This window comes from Podarcis gaigeae (assembly GCF_964106915.1).
Source record: "Podarcis gaigeae genome assembly, chromosome: 9".
Classification (NCBI taxonomy): Eukaryota; Metazoa; Chordata; class Lepidosauria; order Squamata; family Lacertidae; genus Podarcis; species Podarcis gaigeae.
Window position 1 is genome coordinate 79,823,573 of NC_139685.1, and position 23,963 is coordinate 79,847,535.

The 23,963-nt window shown below is 49.7% G+C and overlaps 2 protein-coding genes across 20 annotated transcripts in view; one reads left to right on the forward strand and one right to left on the reverse strand.

The window, feature by feature from the left end:
• The window catches only part of DCTN1 (dynactin subunit 1), a 69,354-nt gene extending 55,552 nt beyond the window's left edge, over positions 1 to 13,802 (reverse strand). For 8 of the 19 annotated variants that reach the window (XM_083757078.1, XM_083757093.1, XM_083757092.1 and 5 more), the window contains exon 1: positions 574 to 849. In XM_083757078.1, coding sequence (XP_083613204.1) covers positions 574 to 606 — 33 coding nt within the window. In that variant the 5' untranslated portion in view covers positions 607 to 849. Of the gene's footprint in view, positions 1 to 242; positions 428 to 573; positions 867 to 4,401; positions 4,555 to 13,701 lie in introns of those variants that run through there. The other 11 variants (XM_083757086.1, XM_083757085.1, XM_083757084.1 and 8 more) reach the window with 5 other exon arrangements.
• LOC310853005 (uncharacterized protein) lies at positions 10,818 to 21,198 on the forward strand. The gene is made up of 4 exons (XM_083757145.1): positions 10,818 to 10,930; positions 15,677 to 15,834; positions 16,369 to 16,535; positions 17,709 to 21,198. Exons 2-4 carry the CDS (start codon positions 15,684 to 15,686, stop codon positions 19,020 to 19,022), a joined length of 1,632 nt encoding a protein of 543 aa, XP_083613271.1. The 5' UTR covers positions 10,818 to 10,930; positions 15,677 to 15,683; the 3' UTR covers positions 19,023 to 21,198.
• The last annotated feature ends 2,765 nt before the right edge of the window (positions 21,199 to 23,963 follow it).

Sequence of the window (23,963 nt, forward strand, 5' to 3'; positions counted from 1 at the left end):
AAGGGGAAACAACTCCAGAGAAAGGCCCCATTGGGAGGCTGGTTCCGAGTTCTGCTGCGGAGTCTGCAGCTGATGCCCAAACTGCAATATGGTGGAAGAGGGGACTCTCAAAGACCGTCCGGAAAGGGGGGGAGATAAAGGAGGGGGTGCAGGTGGGAGCAAGTGGTTGCTGGGGTGGGGAGGGGGGGAGAAGGGGAAAGGAGCCCAGAAGCTTTGCATTCGAGAGCCCTGGGAAAACTCACCATCACCAGAGGCTCAGCTGACACCTCCTTACAGTATCAGCAGCTATTACCAGGAACAACAGCGGCCCATCTCCATCGAAAGGGCTTGGCTAGCAGGGAAATTCAGCCAACAACGCAGCTTTCCTTAACATACATGGCACGGAGACACAATTCATGGCAGGGAACCGGCAAAGGAAACACTCTCTCTCTCTCTCTCTCTCTCTCTTTCTCCCCATCCAGACCATCTGCAGGCTGCCCTCGCAACAGATTGCATCTAGAGATACTGTACCTACAGGGGCACAGAGCGCAGCCCAGGCGTGGAGCGGCCAATGGCTGCCCATGTGTCACTTACCCGGCTGTACGTGTGCCTCTTGGTCTGGGCCATGCTGATGTTTTTCCTCCCAGCTTTAATTATCTCTGAAAAGGCTGCTCTCAGCTCATGGCAGGGGCTCACCAGGGAGGATCCTGCTCCTTCCTATGTTGCAGAGGAGGCTTCCATGCCCACGCCCTGAGCCACCCTCTCCCTCCAGCCACACGGGGAGAAAAGAGCCCTTTTGCTGACAGAGAGGCGTCTTTAAGCCTCCAACACACAAAAATCCAGCCCAGCTGATGGAGACTCACTCTGCAGTGCTGCTCCAGACTCTTGTCACAGATTCTGTCAGCCCACTGGGTCCTAATGCTAGACGGTTCTGCTCTCAGAAAGGAAGAGCAAGACGCTTGGTGAGGCGAAGGTCGCACAGCACACCAGAAGCACCCACCAGCCCAGATGCAAGTCACAGGCTGAGCTCCACTTTGGTCCTCTCTGTCTGGAATAGTCTGGGGAACAGCCCTACGTGGCACAAAACGTGCCCTCAGGTATATCACTTGGAGCTCTGCCTGTCCTGATCACCCATGCGCACCCCCTCCCCATCGCTGGCTCCCAGAAGTGCATTTAGGCCACCTCTCCTGGGCCTTTTTTCCTGCTGCGCTGGAAAGAGAGTAAGAGGAGGGAAAGCAGAGAAGAGTAGCCAGCAGCAGCAGCAGCAGCAGCCCTGCTAGCCAAGGCTCCCCATCAGATCTCAGGCAAGATGGCAACAAAGACCCATCTCAACTGCTCCATTGCCTGACACAGCCACACAGGGCGGAAGGTGAGGGGCAGGCAGCTCAAGAGTTAACCACGACTTGCTCCGAAATCAATCAGTCTCCTTCCCCTAGACCATCTGCCTCATAACATCCAGAGCTACCTGGGAGAGGGAGGCAGCAGGTAGTAACTGGAGATTCTGGCAGGACGAGATTCCATCTGCTGCTAACATCCTAAGGAGCCAGTGTCTTCTGAAACTGGTCGTGCAAAGCGTCTCAGGGCTCCATTAGGTGAACCTAAACTGCAAACACATTCTACCAGGCCTGACTTCTGCCTTAGTGAGGGTCCTCTTTAAAATGTCCTGTTTAGAAGCAAGGGCTTGGATTCATTATTGCTGATGAGAACTTCAGGAGGTGCTTCCAAAAGAAGGCAGCAGTTTCTAAAAAACACTGCTCTATACTTAGGCTGCTGCTCCTCTCCGTCTCCTTTGCTGCCGCCTCCTCCAGTTCCACCTCCAGGCCTTCTGCCATGCTGCTCCTGGTGCGTGGAATAGTTTCTCACCGCCAGCTCGGCTCCTGAACCATCCCTGAGCAGTGCTCCTCTGCTACCACCTGACTCTTCCATACCTACTGCTGGCCAATAAATCCATAAACCAAACAATCCATTCCCTGCTCAGCAGTGTCAGCACCACCTGAGAAGCAGCTGAAGAGAGGGGGGTAGGGACAATTGTTGCCCAGTGGCAGAGCCCATGCTTTGGATGCCAGAAGGTCTCTGTTTAGATTCCTGATGTCTCCAGGAACTTGACTTATACTGTGTCAGGAATTACAGTACTATGCTGACCGGCTCTCCAGGGTTTTGAAGAGGATGCCATTCCCAGCCCTACCTGGAGGGGCTCTGGGTGAAGCCTGGGACCTTCCGAAGCTCAGCCACCGAGCTAAAGCCCTTCAGTTGCTGGGAAAGATTCCTGCTCAAAACGCTGGAGAGCTGATGCTGGGAACAAGACGGGGACCTGGCGGGTGAACTCAGCTGACTTTCAGGTTTCCTTTGCCCAGGAGTGCAGCCTATGGATTGATTAAATCTGCATATAATTATTACAAATGAATAGGCAACCTTTTTGTTTTTAAGATTATGCCCCTAAGTGTCAGCACCAGCACTGCCTTAAGAAGACTCTCCCCTCTCACATGTCAGAGCGGGAGCAAATGCCTCTTCCTGGGTGGTGCCAACTTTGCCTGTTAAAAATGACTATTGTAGTTCTTGTGGCTGCTTTCAAATCTGCTGCCCAATTGATCATGTGGAGACTTATTTATCAATTAACCCGACTGATGACTGGACTGATCAGCACCCCTGTTCAAAACGACAAACTTCAAAGAGTTGGCAGATCCAGAAGAAACCCCAAGGCCTCACATTCACACAATGCCCCCTACAAGGGGTGAGGAAAAGGAGGCAATAGGCGCAGGGCATCCTTAGGACTTTGTGTGGGAAATGGGCACACAGGCAATTCCTCTTAATAGCTCAACAGCACACACGGCCAGGAAGCGCTTCAATAATCTTTTATGACACAAGGTGATATTTTAGAACATCTTGAGCTGATAAAATCAATGTGGTAGTTTCCCCTGCAGTACTTAACATAAGAATGCACCTGAGGTTACTCTGGGAGGCAACCACAATGTCTACAGAAACGTCCATCCATCATACCTGCCCATAGAGTCTGACGATCGACTCGTGTGATTTATTTCCCTCTCCTCATGAAATGATTACAGAAGCACAACAAAGAAGAACTGTGAGGAGGGCCGGCCCATGCAGGGGCAAGGGGAGGTGATCACCTCGGGCGGCAGGATCCACAGGGGCAGCAGATCCTGAGGAAGATCTTTATCCCCACCACCTTGCTCCTGAAGCGGATCTTCACTCAGCTCTCCTTCCCTCGCCAATGGGGGGAGCATTTTGGGGTTCACCTCAGGGGCCAAAATGTCTTGGGCTGAAGCTGACAGTGAGGTCAGTGTTGCTATTATTGTTATTATTATTAATAATAATAATAATAAATGGCTCCCAATTCATACTTTCTCTGACACCACATTCCCCATCTCTTTACTCTCAACCCAGTCTTTGTCAAAATCTTGCAAACTCCATCCTTTCATCTACAGTGGACACTCAGGTTGCAAACGTGATCTGTGTGGGATGCATGTTCGCAACCCGCAGCGTTCACAACCCTCATGTGCGCATGCGCAGGTTGCAATTCGGCATTTCTGCACATGCGCGACCGCCGAAACCCGGAAGTAACCCTTTCCAGTACTTCCGGGTTTGGGCGGTCCGTAACCCAAAAAAACCCCCCTGTGACGTGAGGTCTGACTGTACTGTACAGTGTATTTATATAAAGTCTTGTCGTTAACATTCTGAATGCTACAGAAAGAAGAAAACCCCAAAGCATGCAATGCCATCAGACCTGGTTGCAACCGGAAACCCGCAAAGCACCTAACGGTCTCCTTTGAATGTCTGCTACCTCCTCCCTCACTCCATCTTAAAATTCTTACCCGGCGGAGACAGGGATGGCTTGAACGTCAGTCTTTCTCTCCACAGCCGCCCTTCCCCACTTAGCATCTATTCTAGCTTGATGAAGAGTTCTGGGGAACACAAAAGCTTGCACACTATTTTGTGACATTTTGATAACCTTTATAAAGGTATTGCCCTGACACATACTTATGGGCCAACACAGTCCCTTTATGACTCGGCTGTTTAAAAAATCTCTGTTGTTTTGTACTAGCCTAGAAAGCTCTGCCTTATTTGACCATCTAGCCCAATAGGGTCTCTTCAGATTGGCTGCAGCTCTCTGTGAGGCAGAGAGGGAAAGCCTTCTCCATTACCTGCTGCTCTCTGATACTTTCTCCTGGGGATGTCAAGGACGAAACCTGGGGCCTTAATAATATTAAATTTTATTATTGATACCTTCTGCATGCAAAGCACCTGATCAGTCGCTGAGCTGCAGTCCCTCACTCCCACCCAAACATTCACACGTGCCACCAGTAAAACGTAAGGGATGTTTGCAAGCACAAAATGACGCATGCCAGGGTAAAAAATCTTAATTTCACCTATACACTCATGGAGCCTGAAGTGGCATTGACTAACCAGGAACGAGACCTTGGGGTTGTAGCTGAGAGCTGATTCAGAGTGAATCAATGGTTGTCATTGTCCAGCTTTCCCTTCTTTCCTTTGAACTGATTTGGGCAAAAAAAAAAAAAAATGGTTCTTCTTTCTGCTTTAAACAGACAGGTGAATCTTATCTTCTACAAATAAAACAATTGATTTATTATTTAGAAAAGTTATAAACTGCATAATAAATAACACCCCAAGTAATGCTCAGATAGAATTATTGATAAAACAAAGGTAAAAATCCATAAAGCAATTAAAAAACATAAAATCATCATCATTAGAAACAAAGATAACACTCAATATAACTTTAAAATAAATTCAAACAACTAAATCATGTCTTTGTTTCTGGTTTGCTGAAACAGAAGAGTTTTCAGCAGGAGGCAGCTGGACCCACAAAGGGCACCTGCCTCATGTCCACAGGCAGTGAGTTCCGGAGCGCAAGTGCTGCCACACTGACAAATGCGCAAGCAGACAGTCCTTCACCTACAGAAAAATTAAGCTCACTGCCCAACCCTCACTGAGACAAAGCAGTTAAGAAATTAAGAAGAGCTGGCTGAGCCCAAAGCCAGGATCCTCTTTCCCACAGATGCCAACCAGATGCCCGGGTGGGAAGCCCACAAGCAGCGCATGAGTGCACCAGCTCTCATGCTCATGTTCCTCAGCAGCTGGTATTCCCTGGCAGGCTGTCCCTGGTCCCCAAGGAAGTACACAATCCTCTGCGACCAGTAGCTACTGATAAACCTGTCCTCCATGTTGTTTTTGGCACCTGTCCATCTTGGCAGGCAATGGAGGAGTGTGCCTTGGAGAGTGAAGTCAAACTGCTGGCAGGTTGCAGCGCCTGCTGAGGCTGCAGAGACCGATACAGGAGAGACCTGTTTTGCTGCAGCCGGGGCAGAGAAAAGCGTCCCGTTGTGCTGCTGCAGATGCGCCAGGGCGTTTCTTCTCTCTGCGCTCCTCCCAGCGGCCATTTCTCCTCTGGTCACTGCTGTGGATACAAGACCCGACTCTCTGTCTCCAGGCCCTGTGATTGTCTACAAGGGATTCCCACACGGCAGGTTTGATGTTGCCAGCCTTCATGTCACATTTGCAGGCATCTTTGTAATGCAGAGCTGGTCTTCCAATGCTGTCTGGTGCCTGGAACCAGCTCCCCGAAGCTCACGCCCTTGGGGATCCTGCCCTCTTCCATTCTGCGGGCATGACCAAGCCAGTGTAGAGGTCGCTGAGGCAGGAATGCGAACATGCTGGGAATGTGAGCTTGGGAGGAGCACATCTTTGTTTGAGACAGTCTGCCATGTGAAGCCCAAAATGCAGCGCACATGGAAGGCATTGAGGCGTCGCTCCTGGCAGGTGTAAGTTGCCCCTGACTCACTTCCATAAAGCAGTGTGCTCAATGCGCAAGCTTGGTAGACCTTCCCTTGGTATTGTCCTCCATGAATTTCGTCCAATCCCCATTAAAGCTGAGCTACACAGTTAAGCACCCAAGGGATTCCTTGACTGGTGGTATTTACAACCTGCACACAGGAAAGGGATCTGCAATCTCCAGTTTGGAAGAGGACTTAACTGCTGCCACACTAGGAACTGGAAGGGCAGAGTTTGAATCCCCATTCTGCCATGCAGCTCACTGAGTGGAAACGGGGAGCAGAAATAGAATACTAAAGCCTCAGAAGGCACTTGGGTCATATATCAAAAAAGGTTGAAGGTCCAAACGACTATCAGTCAGCCGCCTCTGAGGCTGGGAGATGCAGCTGCACAGAACTGGGATCACAATGACAGCGATTAGATTTAGGAAAAAAGGCAGCCTTGCACAGGGGCATCTTATGGCCCAGGTGGACCTCAAGCAGCCCCTCCGTTCCCTACTCTGTCATATTCACAGAAGGGAAACAAGGGAAGAGGTGGACATTAAGTGGCTCGTATGCTGTTCTCAGTACGTTTCCGAGCACAATTCAAAGTGTTGGTGCTGACCTTTAAAGTCCTAAATGGCCTCGGTCCAGTATATCTGAAGGAGCGTCTCCACCCCAAAAGTTCAGCCCGGACACTGAGGTCCAGCGCCAAGGGCCTTCTGGCACTTCCCTCCCTGCGAGAAGCAAAGCTACAGGGAACCAGGCAGAGGGCCTTTTTGGTAGTGGCACCCAATGAACAACTATCTGACTTTTAGAAGACATCTGAAGGCAGCCATGTTTAGGGAAGTTTTTAATGTTTGATGCTGTATTGTTTTTAATATTCAGTTGAAAGCAGCCCAGAGTGGCTGGGGAAGCCCAGCCAGATGGGTGGGGTATAAATAATAAATTATTATTATATATTATTATTATTCTCGTCTCTCCTGCTGCAGGTGCCTGGTTCCTCTTCCCCCTTGCTCCCTAGCCGGGTGGTGCTGTTACTGAATAAGACTTCCCTTCCCCACAACTCAACTGTTGAGGAAGGAGCTGGCCAGGCATACATTACTGAGAGTGGCATCCTACCCAGAATCTTGCAATGGTCCGATGTGGGACTGCCCTTATGTTTGATGGGGATACTGCAGCTAGCGCATGATGTGGCAGCAGGGCTTGGGGCAGAGGCTGCTGTCTGCCTGTTCAGGATACCATTCCTCAGGGAACAGCACTGGCTGTCAATAGGCTACCAGGCCAAATTTAAGGTCTCGGTGCATGGTGCCCTAAATGCTTGAGACAGGATATCCCAGATTTGCCTTGCCTCCTTTTTAGCTGCCAGTTCACTGCAGCCATCTTATGGCAGCCCAGTGGCACCTGCATTATGGAACATGCTGTCCACTGAAGTGAGGCTCCAGCACAGCACACATCTTGTCAGACGCTTAAAACAAAAAACAACCCCTGTTTTTTCTAGAAGGATGAATTGACTTGTTGGCAGTATCCAGTTTTCCTTTGGAAAAATTCTCTTTTCTCTTTGTATTTGTTGTATTGTTATTGTTGTTTCATACACTGTAATATTCAGTAACGTTTAGCCGCCTATAAATATTCAAAATAAATAGCAACCACTGAAGTGTGAGTTTCCACCAGGTCATCCTCTCCCAAACGAACGAAAGCAGCAACTGAGGACACTGCCACTGAATCCCCAGGAGCAGGGCTCCCGGCTCCTGGTCCAAGCTCCTCACCCAAGGAGAACCGTGATCCACTTGGCACTAGGACCCTGCTGAGTCAAGCTGTGCGCATTTGCGCACTGACAAACTGCACCATTTTACCATTTCAGCAGTAGCTGGAACAGCTCTGCCAAGGGAGTGAGGCTGCAGCGCCTTCAAGAGAACAGAAAAGGGGCTATTCAAACAGATGCCCCCGACGCCCCTCCAAATGCTCTCTCATTTCTTTTCTTCTTCTTCTTTTTGCAGCTTAAACTGGAGCAACCAAAGCTGCAAATCAATATATCTGGAACACTTCACTGAAGGCGTAACCATAGCAACACACCAAGGATCTGAGGATGCTCCTGTCTGGTAACAAGGAGGTTAGTCTATTTCAAGTTCACGATCATATTCATCTGAATGCGTCACCCACCACCCCATCATTCCACAGCCAGCCCCTTTCACCTGACTATCAGATAGCAAGGCAGCAGGTGAGACACGTGCCGGGACAGAGGTCAAAAGCTGCTCTAGAAGTACTTGATCACACTACTTCTATTCTTCAGAGTTCAAAATCTCTTACTTAAACTGCTACTTTCTTTGGTATTCTCATGAGATATAGTGGTTCTCTTGTTCATCGGTATTAGGCCCATATATTGGAATTAAACTCCTTCCATCATGCTTTGCCTTCTAATGTTTGACCCAAACAGCTTTCACAAACCAAAGGAAATAATATTTCCCCCCATCTAATTTAACAAGCTGGCTCCATCGCCCTGTAAGCATGAGATGCTCAGGAGCAAACGTCGCAACAAATGTTCCCAGCAGTCACTGTATATTTTAGGGACGCTCAAGAACCTGATCAAGGTTCCTTCTATTCCAAGATCCCGTTTCCAACAGAAGCCGGAAGATTATTACATTTATATCTCACCATTCCCTCAGGGAGTTCAACATGGCATACATGGGTCTCCCCCTCCTCATTCAATGCCCATAACAAGGCCATGAGGTAGGTTAACCTGAGAGCCAGTGACTGGTCCAATGTTGCCCAGGGAGCATCATGGCCGAGTGCCAATTCAAACTCTGGTCTCCCAGGTCCTAGTCCAGCGCACTAGCCACTACAGCCCACTGGCTCTCAGGTGCCCCAAGGGGAGGCCTGTCACCGATCATGAAAGCAACCTCCCCATAGTCAGCAGCAGCAGGCAGATGGAGGGGAGGAAGATGTGGTTCTCCAGACATGATTCCCATTAGGGAGCATTTTCTTCACTTTTGGTCCAGATCTCACTAGAGGATCAGGACCAGCAGCAGAACCCAGCCAGCAGCAGCCCATGTTGCTACCAGAAGGAAGCCGCTCCAAGTGAGCTCTCCCAACCAGCAGCTTCAAGCCATCCACATCATGTCAGCTGCTCAGTCGCAGCCATGCCACAAAGGTCCTAAGAGTTCATCCTAGTCCATTGAAAGAAGCAGGCAGGTCCCAGCAAAGATGCAGCACTCTTGGCCCACACTGCACAATTCCTGCAGGGGCCAGCAAGGAAATAATAATAATAATAATAATAATAATAATAATAATAATAAGTATTATTATTATTTATATCCCACTGTCCCCAGCCAGAACCGGGCTCAGGGTGGCTAACATCAAAATATATAATACATTAAAATATAAATTCAGTAATCAACTGAAATACAGTGGATGCTCGGGTTGCGAATGTATTTGTGTGGGATGCACATTCGCAACCCGCAGCGTTCGCAACTCGCAGTGGCGTCTCTGTGCACATGCTAATGCGCAACCGTTGAAACCTGGAAGTAACCCGTTCTGGTACTTCCGGGTTTTGGAGGGCCATAACCCGAAAGAACGCAGGCTGAAGCGTCTGTCACCTGAGGTAGGACTGTACAGCTTAAAATCGGATTAAAATCAAAATAAACTCAGATGGCTACCCACAAATGATAACTATAGGGTTAGGGACCTTAAGTACTCACCAGGCTCAGCTATTTGTATGAGCCGGTGAGAAGAGATAGAGAGGCCACTTATATGCAGGGTCTTATAAAAGGAGGGGGGTCAAACGGTGCCCCAATCAAAAGCCTTGTGGAACAGCTCTGTCTTGCAGGCCCTGCGGAAAGATGCCAAGTCTCGCAGGGCCCTGGTCTCTTGGGACAGAGCGTTCTACCTGACTGGGGCCAAGACAGGAAAGGCCCTGGCTCTGGTCGAGGCCAGCCTAACCTCTCTTGTGGTCTGGGACCTTCAAGATGGTTTTATTTGAAGACCGTAAGGCCTTCCACGGGGCATACCAGACAGGGGGTCCTGTAGGGATGAGGGCCGTATAGGGCTTTAAAGGTTAGAACCAGCACCTTAAACCTGACCCTGGACTCCACCGGGAGCCAGTGCAGTTGGTAAAGCACTGGATGAATGGGATCCCGCGGTGAGGACCCCATAAGGAGCCTTGCCACGGCATTCTGCACCCGCTGGAGTTTCTGGGTCAGCTTCATGGTCAGCCCCGCATAGAGCAAATGACAATAATCAAGGAACAGACAATAGTTTCTGAGCACCTCCTTGTAGTATTCTGCCCCCATGAGCTACAGGACGTATTTGGCGCACGGCTTCTCTGTGTTGAACAACTGGGTGGAGCTGCTGAAGGAAAACTTTAAAGCACACAGGACGGGCTGCCCTCTATCACGTGACGCAAGTCCTACAATTGCTGACTTGTCGCTGCACCGCAGATGCCAGCAGCCTCCCAGCGAAAGCTCAGTCGCCTGCGTCTTTGTCATGCTAGCTGATCTGCTGCCAAAGAAAAGCCTTTGGCACAAACAGCCTGTTCACTGACATCACACCCATTCATCAAGAAAATGAATGTGTATCTGGAGAATGAGTGTATCTGAAGAAGTGTGCATGCACACGAAAGCAGCTCATACCAATAACAAACTTAGTTGGTCTCTAAGGAGCTACTGGAAGGAATTTTGTTTTGTTTTGTTTCAATCAAGGAAAAAGTCATCCTTGGTGGAATCTGCCTCTTTCCAACACCCCGTAATTCTTTGGACTCCCCAGTTTTGAATAGAGTTCTTTGAGCAGGGTGTTCAAAGACTATCATGTGCTGTCAAAAAATGTGAGGAAAGAGTTTGCTTGACTGTTCAGTTAAAAATTGAGGGCGGGAAACTAGCCCTTGGGGAGGGGGGCGTGCAACAAAACCTGCCATCCAAACAAACGCCCACCTTTAAAATGTTAAGAATAGAGCAAATGAGCTGAGACGTTGCAGACACGAGTGATAGTCTTTAAAAAATCAGATTTCCCCCCCCCCCCCCCAGGGATGTGCACTGTGTTTCATTATTCTAATTTTGTTCCGCCTGTGTAGATTCTGTCATCCCACTGAAGCATGGGAAGAAACACCCAAGTCCAGCCCGCAATGCAAACATCTCCTGCCGAAGGTCAACAGGCCCGCCGGGAAGGAGGAAATGGTGAGTGAAGCGAAGCCTGCAGCCCAAGATTTCCTCCCCACATAGCAAGTGGGGCTGGAAAGGAAGAGGCTGCAGTGAAAGGTCTGCAGGAACCTCAGGAAAGAGAGGCAGTGGGAAAGGGGTTCTGAATGCAGGCTACATCCATTGGCTCCAGTGAGCCAGAATGACAGCAAGAAGAAAGTCGCCCTCGAGAGCCCTCTGGGAACTGGTCCAGTCCTCTTCTAAGGCCAGCCAGATGGGCGGGGTATAAATAATAAACTGTTATTATTATTATTTTTATTATTATTACCCCCTGCAAGGGCCGGATTGAGGTTTGATGAGGCCCTCAGCTACTGAAGGTAATGGGGCCCTTTCTATGTCCAGCTGTCCTTTGTCCAAAACAAATTGTCACTGTTTTTTGTGTTGAATAGATGCCATTTGGTAATTTATGAATTTGCACATCACATAATACGTATTTAATCAAAGTAATTGTTGAACTGAAATATAATTAAGAAGAAGTATATTAATAGTGAAATACATTTTCTTTTCCTTTAATTTTTTGGGGGGCCCAAAGAGAGCTATAGCTTGTTTAGCTTATATGTAAATCCAGCACTGTGGCCCCTGCCTCTTGTGGGAGGGAGTTCCGTAGCTCCAGGCTGCGCTGTGTGAAGGAGGACTTTTGTCTCCCTGTCTTGAATCACTTTGTCGGATGCCCTCGAGTTTGAGATTCCCGCCAGGTCCACTTCCTTCCTGCTCTGCATCCCTTCATAAATTTCTATTGCCCACCCCCTGGCCTTCCCCGCATTTTCCTTAAACCAAAAAGCCCGTCTTCATGGGGGAAGGCTGTCCCCACCGAGATGCCTTGATGGCCCTGTTGAGTTAGGCGGGGGGGGGGGGTTGATTTTTTAAAATAATATATTTATTAGGTTTTCCATTTTATAATATTAAATACATCTTTATGGAACTCTTTCCTTATTTGCTCACGCGAGCTGTCGACTTCCCTCCATCCTGCCTCAGGGTTTTTTATAATTCCAATTTTACCTCATAGCATTTGTACCTTTTCCAATTTACGTTGGGGTCCTTCATTTTATCAAGTATTTTAAATCAGTGTGGGCCAAACTTGGCCCTCCAGCTGTTTTGGGACCCCTCCAGCCATAAGCATTCAACAGATAAAAAGCAAATAAAGTACCTGAAGACAGCTTTGAAGCCACATAAAAACAGCTTTTTGACTTTTTAAAGTATTGTTAGCATCTGGAGAAGATACTTAACTACCGAAGCAGGGCCTTTTAATGTGACCAGCATATTATCTCTATTGGCTCCTAAAGTGTCACAGCTACAAAATTACAGCTTCCACGTCATACTTTTTTAAACACCCAAATCGGGCAGAAAGCCATCTAATTCAGATTTTAATTCTATCCTGATTTGTTTTGAAGAGGTGATTTAATTATTGTTTGATTTTATATCAATGTTTATATTTGAAGTTAGCCACCCTGAGCCCGGTCTCGGCTGGGATACAAATAAAAATTATTTATTATTATCACCATCATCATTATTATCCCTAGCTAACAGGACAGGGATGATGGGAGTTGTAGTCCCCAAACATCTGGAGGGCCGAGTTGGGTCATCCCTGTTCTAAATAAATGTAAAGAGGTAATAATTATTGAGGGTGGGGGTTGAGCCCTGGTCCCCTCCCCGGCCAGGATACAAATAAAAGTTTATTATTCTTATTATCCCTAGCTAGCAGAACCAGTTGTCAGGGATGATGGGAGTTATAGTCCCTAAACATGGGGAGGGCCAAGTTTGGCCTTTCCTGTTTTAAATAAATGTAAAAAGGTAATAATTGTAAAAAAGGTAAAAAACCGTGCCTCCCCCCTCCGCTTCCCGGCTGGGATACAAAAAAATGTTTATTGTTGTTGTTGTTGTTGTTGTTTATTATTATCCCCAGCTAACAGGACCAGTGGTCAGGGATGATGGGAGTCGTTGATGATGATGATGATCATAATTATTATTGTTATCCCTAGCTAGCAGGACCAGTGGTCAGGGATGATAGGATTGTAGTCCCCAAACATGGGGAGGGCTGAGTTGGGACATCCCTATTATAAATAAATGTTAAAAAGGTAATAATTATTGGGGGGGGGGGGTGTTGAGCCCTGGTCCTCACCACCGGTTTCCCGCCTCCCCCCTCCGCTTCCCGGCTGGGATACAAATAATAGTTTATAATTATTATTATTATTATCCCTAGCTAACAAGACCAGTGGTCAGGGATGATGAGAGCTGTAGTCCTAAAACAGCTGGAGGGCCAAGTTGGGCCATCCCTGTTCTAAATAAATGTAAAAAGGTAATAATTATTGGGAGGGGGTTGAGCCCCGGTCCCCCCCCCCTCTGCTTCCCAGCCAGAATACAAATAAAAGTTTATTATTATATTATTATTATTATTATCCAGGATACAAAAAAAAATTGTGTTGGTTTATTATTATTATAATTATCATCATCATTATTGTTATCCCTAGCTAAGAGGCCAGGTGGTCAGGGATGATGGGAGTTGTAGTCCCCAAACCTCTGGAGGGCCGAGTTGGGCCTTCCCTGTTCTAAGCAAATGTAAAGAGGTAATAATTATGGGGGGGGGGGTTTGAGCCCGGTGTGCCCCCCCTCTACTCCCCCCCCCACTCCGTGTTTGCTGCCTCCGCCCGGCGCGCCCCCCCCATCCCCGCGAGGTCGGCCGGGGTCTCTCCCCCCCCCCGGCTTGGGCCTGTCTCCTCAGGACCCCCCCCCCGTGTCCCCCCCCCACTCACCGGCTCCCTCCTCTCTCCGCCGCGCCGGCCTCCGCCCTGTCAGCAAGGCCCCCGCCCGGGCTGCCCTCTCGCCGCCCCACCGGCGACTCCCACAACTTCCCACGGCAGGCGCCGCGCGGGGCAGCTCCCCGCCCAGAAGGTCCCCGGGGCCCGCGCAGGCGCATCCCGGGCCGAGGAAGCCAAGGGGGCGGGGCCGCGGCGCCTTCCGCCCGGCGAGGGGCGGGGCCTGGCTGCTGCTCGGCCGCGTGGGCGGGAGGAGGAGGAGGAGGAGGAAGAGGGACTCGATCCTTGGGGCTCCCGGGAAGGAGGGCGGCAGGCAGGCAGGCGGGCGCGGCTCCGGGAGACGGGCGGATCGGCGGCAGGAGGGATCCAGCGCCAGGGTAAGGGCTCCGTCCGGATCGGGACCAGCCTCGCCTCGGATCGGGACCAGCTCTCTTGCATAGCTGTCGACGTTTCCCTTTTTTTAAAGGGAAATTCCCTTATTCCCTTATTACAGCATTCCCTTATTATTATTCCGAATAGGATTCCTCGTGAGAAAAGGGAAACGTTGACAGCTCTGCTCTCTTGGTCCCGGTCCCGATCGGCGCCCCCTTCCCCGCCCCGCCCGGGACAAGCCCACCAGGATCCCCCTTCTGCCCCACCCCGAAGCTTCCGCTTTCTCGCCCCCCCCCCCCGGGAATCCTGTCATTGTAATTGGTCAGTGTAAACTCTTTAGGATTTGCGGGTGTTTAATTTTACTGTTTACTACTGGATTCCAATAGATTGTTGAATCCTGCTTCATTTGATAATAATAATTTAATAATAATAATTTATTATTTAAGCCGCTCAGAGTGGCTGGGCTGGGTGAGGTATAAATACAGTGGTACCTCGGGTTATAGACGCTTCAGCTTACAGACGCTTCAGGTTACAGACTCCACTAACCCAGAAATAGTACCTTGAGTTAAGAACTTTGCTTCAGGGTGAGAACAGAAATCGTGCAGCGGCAGCCGGAGGCCCCATTAGCTAAAGTGGTGCTTCAAGATAAGAACAGTTTCAGGTTAAGAACAGACCTCCAGAACGAATTAAGTACTTAACCCGAGGTACCACTGTAAATAAAATGATGATGATGATCCTGGGCGGTGGGGGGTCTGCATGGCAGCTTTGCCCACCCCCGGCGGGAGAGAGGATAGTCTGTCCAGTCCCCTCTGGGCCGCTCTCCGCCCTCCTTCCCAGGCCAAACCAGAGATTCAGACCGCCGCCTCCTTCCGGGTTTGGCCAATGATTCATAAAGGAGGAACTCATTCATGAAATCCCCCCCACACACACACACACATGCGCGCGCAGCTGTTGGAAGGCGGCCCAGAGCGCAAAAGAAACGAAAGTGCCCCCGTGCAAAAGTTTAAAAGGCTCAAGGAGATAGGATAATAATATATTAAGGATGGAATAACAAATAAAGCGAATAACGCAACAATAACAAAAATAATAGCAGGTAAAGAAGATTGCACACGGAGTGAAGTACTGAGCTGTTGGGGAGGGAGGTGAAGGGATTAATTGAAATTGTTAAATATTGGTACAGGATTTAAGAGATTTAAATTTTTATAAAGATTCTATAAGGAAAGCAGAAAGCAGCAAGAAATATCAAGTAAAGGTATCAGAGAGGAGATCAGTGTAAAGGAAAACATGAGACTTACAGTTTTGTTACATGCGATTTTATTTTGGAGTTGTTTATTGTAAAGAATATATATTATGTGAATAAAATAATAAAGGATTTGGAAAAAGGAAAAAAGAAAGTGCCCCTGTGAACGAGAAGAGCCAAAGGGCAGGAGGGCGTGAGTGACGTCACACCGGCATGACATCATGGCGTGACCTCACACCCCTTCCGTGGGGCCTGTCACCCTGCCAAGGGAGCAGCTCCACCCTGACTGGGAGCAGGGGAGGGGAGGAACTGCCCGCCTCTCCCTTGCCAACGCCTCTCCTCCTCCTTCTTTTCTTCCAGGAGCTCCATGCCCAGGCGGAAAGAGGTGCAGGCACTGCAGAGGCTCTGCCTGGAGAATGTGGCCGGGAACATGAGCTGCCTCTGGCTCAAGGATTACGCCGACAAATACCTGGACGAATACCACTTCCGCTACATCATGGGGCCCTTCAGCGAGCTGGGTGAGTGGGTGCGGAAGGGGGCAGCGCCCAGGAGCCCCCAGCGGGCAGCAGCACCGGTTGAAGTCTTGCCTCCCATCTTGGCAGCCGGCCGGCAGTCTTGGCAGTCAGAGTGGCTGGGGAAACCCAGGCAGGTGGGCGGGCTATAAGTAATAAATTACTGTCGTATCTCACGTTACAGATGCTTCAGGTTACATTTTTTGGGGGTTGCGGACCACCAAAACCCGGAAGTACTGGAACGGGTTACTTCCGGGTTTCAGCAGTCGTGCATGCGCAGAAGCGCAAAATCACACTTTGTGCATGTGCAGAAGCCCCGAATTGCAACCAGCGCGTGCGCAGATGTGCTGCTGCAGGTTGCGAACGCTGTGAGTCGCGAACGTGCATCCCGCATGGATCACGTTCGCAACCCGAGCGTCCACTGTATTGTTGTCGTTGTGAGCACACAGCGGGGTGAGGGATAAGCGCACTCCAGATCCTTGGCTCTGGGCACCATCGCAGATTAACATCCTGGGTCTCTCCTTCCTCCCCCTTTCCCAGCTGGCTCTGTCGTCCAGGAGCTGCTCCAGCTGATGGGGCAGAGCGGGCGCCTGACCCGCCCCATGCTGCACCTGCTCCTGGTGCCGCACCTGACGCAGCTGAGCCTCAGCACCTGCCCAAAGCTGGTCACCAAGGCCATCGCGGACATCATCACTGTGCGCTGCAAGGTAAGGGGGCGCAGGGGGCGCTGTGCCAGGACGGAGATCCCTCAGGGAGGCACGTCTTCTGGGGTGCTGCTTCCGCTCCCTGGCCTCCTGCCATGTGGCTTCTTTCAGGCGCTTGATGCGCTCGGATCGGGGCCATGGAACGCCCTCCCATGCGATGTCAAGGAGGCAGAGAAGTTTTAGGAGACATCTGAAGGCAGCCCTGTAAAGGGAAGCTTTTAATGTTGGATAATTTATCATGTTTTTAATCTGTTGGGAACTGCCCAGAGTGACTGGGTATTATTATTATTATTATTATTATTATTATTATTATTATTATTATTACCATATTGGCCTGAATATAAGCCTCACTTTTTTCCAAATTCCGACCATGAAAAGCTAGTGCGGCTTAAATTCACGGCCTTACAAAAATAGGCTTTTATGATATCGCGGCTGGAACAGACATATGGTAAAACGAAACGGGTGTGAGTGCCTGCAGAATTTTAAGGGAGTGGCTTATATTTGGGTATTGTCTTTTCTTCTTTTTTCCCCCTTGAACTTTAAAGGTGTGGCTTATATTCGGGTGTGGCTTATATTTGGGCCAACACAGTCATAATAATTAATTTGCTCTGCTGGCAGCATGGCCATGTAATTATGGTGTCCCAGGATCCTTTAAAAAACAAAAATACTTATGCTTTTCAGGTTTACAAAATTTACAATCATTTTAGCATTTCAGATCTTGACTTCCTTCCCCCCCTTTCTGCAGTTCCTTAACTTTATTTTTAATATTTTCTGCGTATCTAAATTAACTTAATTTGCTCATTTATTCATCTACTTTACATATATACTCTTATCAAACTGCAGGTTTTTACAATAACCCTGCTAATCTTCTCCTCTGTTTACAATTTATCGGTAAATGTTCAGTAAAGCATTTCCATTCTTTTGTAAAAAAAAGTTTCTTGATTTCTTATTCTTCTGGTAAGTTTTCCCATTTCTGCGTATCCCATAAGTTTTCGTATCCGTTCTTCCTTTGCTGGGACTTCTGCTTCTTTCCATTTTGGGGCGGGTAACGTTCTTGCTGCTGTGGTAGCATACAGGAATAAGTTTCTATATCATTTCGGTAGTTCTGTCCCTAGAATTCCTGGGGTCCCTATGCCCTCCGTCCTACTCTCATTCTCGCTCCTTTTCCCGAGGCAGAACCTGTCCTCCCTGGATCTCCGCGGCTGCAGCCGGATCCCTGCCGACTCCCTGGTTGACCTGGCGGAAATCCTGCCCGGCCTCACGAAGCTGAACCTCTCAGGGACGCAGTGCAACACAGCCGTCCTCTCGGCTGTGGGCTCCTCCTGCCAGCGGCTGCGCGAACTGGACATCTCTGCCTGCGCCCGGCTGTCTGGGGCCTCCCTCCTGTACCTGGCCTATGACCCCATCGCGGGCACCTTCTGCTGCCCGGCCTTGCAGGTGCTGGCAGCGTCGGACCTTGAACCCAGCGCCTCCAGCCAGGACCTCCTCTGGGCCCTGGTCTTCCTGCTGCTGGCACTGCCCAGCCTGAAGTCCCTGGTCAGCAGCCTCGTCCCGGACGCCGTGTGCTTGGTCCACCACCAGGAGTTTGGCGGGGCCCAGATCCCCCCGGAGTTTCCCTCCCTGGAGGAGCTGGCGCGGCGGCACAGGGCACCCTCCTTTACAGGCGAGGGGAGTGCAAAGCTCACGCTGCCCCTCCGGGAGATGCTGGAGGTGAGTGAGGACTCCTTGCCTGCCATCTGTGCTGCGTGCCCCCACGTGGCGAGGGCCACAGTGATCCTCGAAGACGGCCCTGGCAAGGGCCAAAGCCCCCTGCTGTCCTGGCACGGCCTTGCCCACCTGACGCTGAGCTGCCAGGGGAGCAGGCACCTGGGGGAGCTGCTGCCCCTGGCCGCCTCCCAGGGCAGCCAGCTCCAGACCCTCTCGCTGGGGGGCTTCTCCCTCGAAGACCCTCTCTCCTTCCCCACCCTGCTGAGCCGCTGCCCAAACCTCCGGGAGCTCAGTGCCTCCTTCTGTGCCCCGCAGCTGCCCGGCTGGCACTGGGAACCACTTGCAAACGGAGACGGAGGCTTGGATGTCAGCCTCGTTCCCCTTGACAAATTCCCTCGACTCCGTGCCTTTCGGCTCATCTTGGCCGCGTCCGACGCTCCTCTGCCTTCTCTGCACTCCGCCGTGCTGAGCGCCACCCTCCTGTCTCTGCTTGGGAATTCCCCGTGCCTGGAAACCCTGGAGCTGATCCACGTGCCTTTCCCCTTGGACGGGCTGTTTCAGAAGGCACTGGAGACCCCTGGCACCCCCCTGGCACACCTGCGCAAGGTCTCCCTGGCCCACAGCCAGGTGTCTGCCCAAACCGCCCACCTGCTGCTGTCTTCAGAGAATCAGCTCGGACACCTGGACTTGCAAGGCTGCCCGGACGTTACCCGGGGAGACCATGACCAGCTGCTCAGGAGGGTCCGCCGTGAATGCCTGGACCTGCTCGTCCTGTGGAGGTGAAAGTCTCTGCCCCGTTCAGCCTGCAATGGGGTGCCCCCTTGCGCCAAGGCTCAGAGCGCAAAGTGAGTGTTAAGTTTGCAGAATACAAGCGCCATCTTTGTGCCCAGCAAACACCAGCAGAGCCAGGGGGGGCGGGGGACAAGGTCCCTTGCAAGGGGTCAGCTGAGATGAAGTGAGGGCCAGAGTGAGGCCTCGGTGCTTGCAGGAAACAACATTGCACTTGGCAAGAGGCTGTGGAGAGCAGGGCAGCCAAAAATCCCAGAAGACTCATGGAATTCTAGGGTTGGAATTTACCCCCAAGTAGGCTTCACCCCTAAGGGACGCGGGTGGCGCTGTGGGTTAAACCACAGAGCCTAGGACTTGCCGATCAGAAGGTCAGTGGTTCGAATCCCCGTGACGGGGTGAGCTCCCGTTGCGCGGTCCCTACTGCTGCCAACCTATCAGGTTGAAAGCACATCAAAGTGCAAGTAGATAACGAGGTAAATGGTGGGAAGGTAAACGGCATTTCCGTGTGCTGCTCTGGTTCGCCAGAAGTGGCTTAGTCCTACTGGCCACATGACCCGGAAGCTGTATGCCGGCTCCCTCAGCCAATAAAGTGAGATGAGCGCCGCAACCCCAGAGTCGGCCACGACAGGACCCAACGGTCAGGGGTCCCTTTACCTTTACCTTAGACTTGCCAAGATGTATAAGACTGAATCAGATAAATGCTGGAAATGCAAAGTGGAAATGTTCTTTCATACGTGGTGGACTTGTTCAAGGGTAAAAGAGTATTGGGAAATGATCCATAATGAATTGAAAAAAATGTTTAAAAGTACTTTTGCCAAAAAACCAGAGTCCTTCCTGTTGGAGATAATTCAGACTGACATTCCCAGGGGTCAAAAAAGGTTATTTATGTATGCCACTACTGCAACCCGTGTTTCATTAGCCCAAAAATGGAAAACGAGCCAGGTCCCAACCAAAGAACAATGGCAGCTTAACTTGACAGACTATGCACAACTTGCAGACTTAACATAATAAGAGACCAAGAAGAACATACAAAGTTTGGGAAACGTTTATCAAATATATGGGAAATAATGATTGTGTCCAGCTGGAAACGCTTTTCAGCATTAAGATAAATTCAACAGGGCAAACAAGTTTGACAGATGCAGTAGTGGAATACTGAATGGCATAGTTTTTGTAAAATATGCAGGGATTTAGGATATGTAAAATGAACCATGGAAAGAGAAGAAGTCATTGATATCTTGAGGATATGAGGAAATGAGTATTTTAAATTGTAAAGCAGAAAATGTAATAAGATTTTTATCCGGAAGGGACCCCCAATAGGCATTAGTCCAACCCCCTGCAATGCAGGAATCTCGGCTCAAGGATCCTCAACAGGCATCGGACATCCAAGCTCTGCTTAAAAGACTCCCATGAGAAAGATTCTGCTGCAAAGCGTTTTACCTTCTCTGAGCAATTCTGAGCACAGACAGGGAGCCCATGGAAGTTCCACTTCTGGGGTCAGTCCCAAGTTAATACAGAGCGGTCGCTGTGCAGAAAGGTCCTGCCCTGTGTGCCTTCACCCTTTTCCCTTTCCCTTCATGTTCATTTCTGGGGGGGCTCAGCCAGCGCCTTCCTTTCCACCTGCACTTTCGGGGACGGAGAGGCAGTGCGGTGTAGTGGTTAGAGCGTCAAACTGGGACCCCGGAGACCCGGGTTCCATTCACTACTCTGCCATGAAACTCGCTGGGTGACCTTGGGGGCCAGTCACCAACCCTCAGCCTGACCTACCTCACGGGGTTGTTGTAAGGATAATATGGGATGGGGAGAAGGGTGCAGGCCGCCTTGAGCTCTGCGGAGGGAAGACGGGATATAAAATGCAATAAATATTAAAAATATTACCCACCATGTAACAGCTGCAACTTAACACTGTGCAGTTAGAACAGAGGGGGGGTGTGCTTTAAAACTGAAGGAGATTTAATACAGTTGTTTTGTCAATCCTCCTTTAAATATTGCTGCTGTTTTTGTACTGGTTCCTCTGTTTTTATACTGGTTTTTGTAGTTGTTCCTCTTGAATTCTCACTGCGTGGTTTATCCCACGGTGCTTCTTTGATGGGCGCCCATGACCTACAACTTGCACTCTCTGCTGCGTCCGTATTTTGCATTGTATCTCAATAAACCGTTTAGTTTTGCTTCCGTTGCCTCTTTGCACCTGCATTTTGGCTGCACTTTAGGGCGTGCAAATCCAAGCCCAGGTTACCCCCGCTTTATACTGGAGCTGCCTTGGCCGTTGCTGGCTGGACTTTGGAGCCAGGAATCTGATAACAGCAGGCAGCTGCCAATCCAGAGTTCAGGGCCAGGGGCGGCATGTGGTGCCAAAACCCCCAGAAGGGAATGATTCTGTTTCGGAAGAGGCAGTTGCTGTCAAAGAATGTGTGAATGTTCCTTGAGGAACAGGACCACAAACATGCCAGTGTGTTTGCCGTTAATCCCTATGCCATGCTAATAACAGAATTATAGCAGCGTTGTGTAGTGGTTAGAGCACCAGGCGACCAGGATTTGAATACCTGCTCAGCCTTGAAGCGCATTGGGTTGCCAGTCACCAACCCAACCTCACAGGGTGTTGCGTTCTGAGGCCAAAGGAAGGAATGGACCCTGATTAAAATGAGACACGAGGCTTTGACCTGCAAGGCTCTCAGAGAAAGTGCACAGTGGCGTAGCGTGGGTTGTCAGCATCCGGGGCACGGCAAGTAATTTGCACCCCCTAACCCGTGGGTTTGCGCCCCCTAACCCTAACCCCCAGATGTTGCGCCTGGTGCGGCCGGCCCCTCCTGCACCCCCCATGCTACGCCGCTGAAAGTGCATGCACCACACCCCTCACCAGGCCATTTTATTCGCAAAAGAATCCTTTACACAGTGCTCCGTAAGAACCAATCAGATTTCCTTGGAGCATTCAAACAGACCTCAAGTAGGGACAAGGTTAAACTATAAACACTAGTTAGGCATGCATACTCTGGAGTAAACGAATGAAAAACTACAAAGGAGCGCCCGGAGGTGATAAACAATCAGTACACATGATAAGAAGGGTGGCCAGGAGGACAGTGACCATTATCACCTTCATGTGAAACCTGTTTCCTGGCCCTAAGATTAACATCCTAAGATTAACAATTAGAAAAGCTACATCAAAGAAACTGACCATAGTCTTTAGATGACCCAGGAGGCCTGTCTGTCTGTCGAAGTGTGTACGTGACTTGTGAAGAGAGAGAGAAATGGGCAGTAGAAGCAAAAGGGCATGAATGTAGAATCTTAGACTTCCGGGTTGGCGCCATCGCCGAATGGCGGACTCCCTCCGAGCTCCGGAGGGAGCCTGCTCGGCAGGGGCTGGGTTCTACCGCGTCGGCATCGCGGGGACCCTCAAAAACCATGGGCGCTGAAACCCATGGGCATGGTGACTTGGCGGGCACCGTTTGCGCCCCCCCGACCCGTGAAGGAGCCTTTTTAAAGGCTACGGAGCGGGTGCCGGGGGGGGTGTGGTGCTATGAGTCCTCCGCTTCCCCTGCCAAGTGAAGCCGCATGCCATTTGGCGGAGAGCGCTGACTTCTTCCATTGAAAATTCGGATTAAAAGAACAACCTGTGAGTAATTGGAAACTGGACTTAAAAAGGGAAAAAAGTTTAAATTTTAAATTCGGAGCGAGCGGGGGAGGTGCAAAAAGGAAGTCAGCCTCCCCCCTGTCGTAGAGGATTTAAAGCAAAGGATTTAACAACCAAGATCGAGTGCTACCTAAGTTTGATAAAGTTACTAACTTCACGATGGAAAATTATAAGACTGAGCTGGAGGAGAAAAGTAGAACGTGAGCTAAAATGCAACCCCCCCCCCCCGGGAACCGGGAGTGATCCGCGAGAGCGCCGGGAGAGGAGAAATAGAGGCTTTGACAGCTGTCAAAGGAGCTGTCAAAGCTGAAGAATAAAAAGAAAACTTTGTTATGAGGACTTTGCCGGTTACATTTGTTACAAATTAGATATAAATTGTTTAAAACAAGGAATAACAAGTTACTTTGACTGTTGGGTGCGATCTGGAAGGAAACTGAGTTACTATAATCCCTCTAAAAAAAATTCCTTCCAGTAGCACCTTAAAGACCAACTAAGTCAGTTCTTGGTATGAGCTTTCGTGTGCATGCACACTTCTTCAGATACTTCTTCAGATTCGTATCTGAAGAAGTGTGCATGCACACGAAAGCTCATACCAAGAACTGACTTAGTTGGTCTTTAAGGTGCTACTGGAAGGAATTTTTTTTGTTTTGACTATGGCAGACCAACACGGCTACCTATCTGTAACTATAATCCCTCTAGAGGGGCTGTGGGACACTACAAGTATTGTTGGCATGGAATTTGAATTGGACTTTTTATCTCCTGGGAAACTGCAGAAATGGAACACTATTTTGTCTACAGAGGTCTCTACACTAAAGGAGACAGTAGACTTATCTATTGAAGAATGGAAGGGACTTGACGTAAAGTTTTGTTCCTGAATAACAAAGCCTCTGTAGGGGATTTAGAAGCTTTTAGAATTGGAACATTTTTGCAGGAGAGCAGGAAAAGAAACTAGAGGAAAGTGAGGAGAGAGAATAATAAAAACAACATGAACAACAAGAATTGGATAAAGTTGGAAGTGGGAACATTTGGGACATCCAGATTTGAAAGGTCTAAAGAAACAAAATTGGAGTTTTACTCTTAAATACAGAGATCTGGATGCATATTCCCCCCTCCCTCCTCCTTATGTTAATCCGATGTAACCCAACCTCTCCTTAATGTATTCATGATGTAATCTGTGTAACCCAACCTTTCCTTAATGTATTCCTGATGTAACTGGGATGTATTTTGCACTGTATTCTGGGACATGGAGGGAGTTTCAAAAGTTCATGTCACCCCTTTCTCGCTGTTCAATCTCGTCTTGAACCTGTTGC

Coding starts and splice junctions, on each gene's coding strand:
- LOC310853005 (XM_083757145.1), top strand. CDS start 15,684: ATGCCCAGGCGGAAAGAGGTGCAGGCACTGCAGAGGCTCTGCCTGGAG. Junction 15,835..16,368: donor GGGGCCCTTCAGCGAGCTGG/GTGAGTGGGTGC, acceptor CCCCTTTCCCAG/CTGGCTCTGTCGTCCAGGAG. Junction 16,536..17,708: donor TCATCACTGTGCGCTGCAAG/GTAAGGGGGCGC, acceptor TTCCCGAGGCAG/AACCTGTCCTCCCTGGATCT.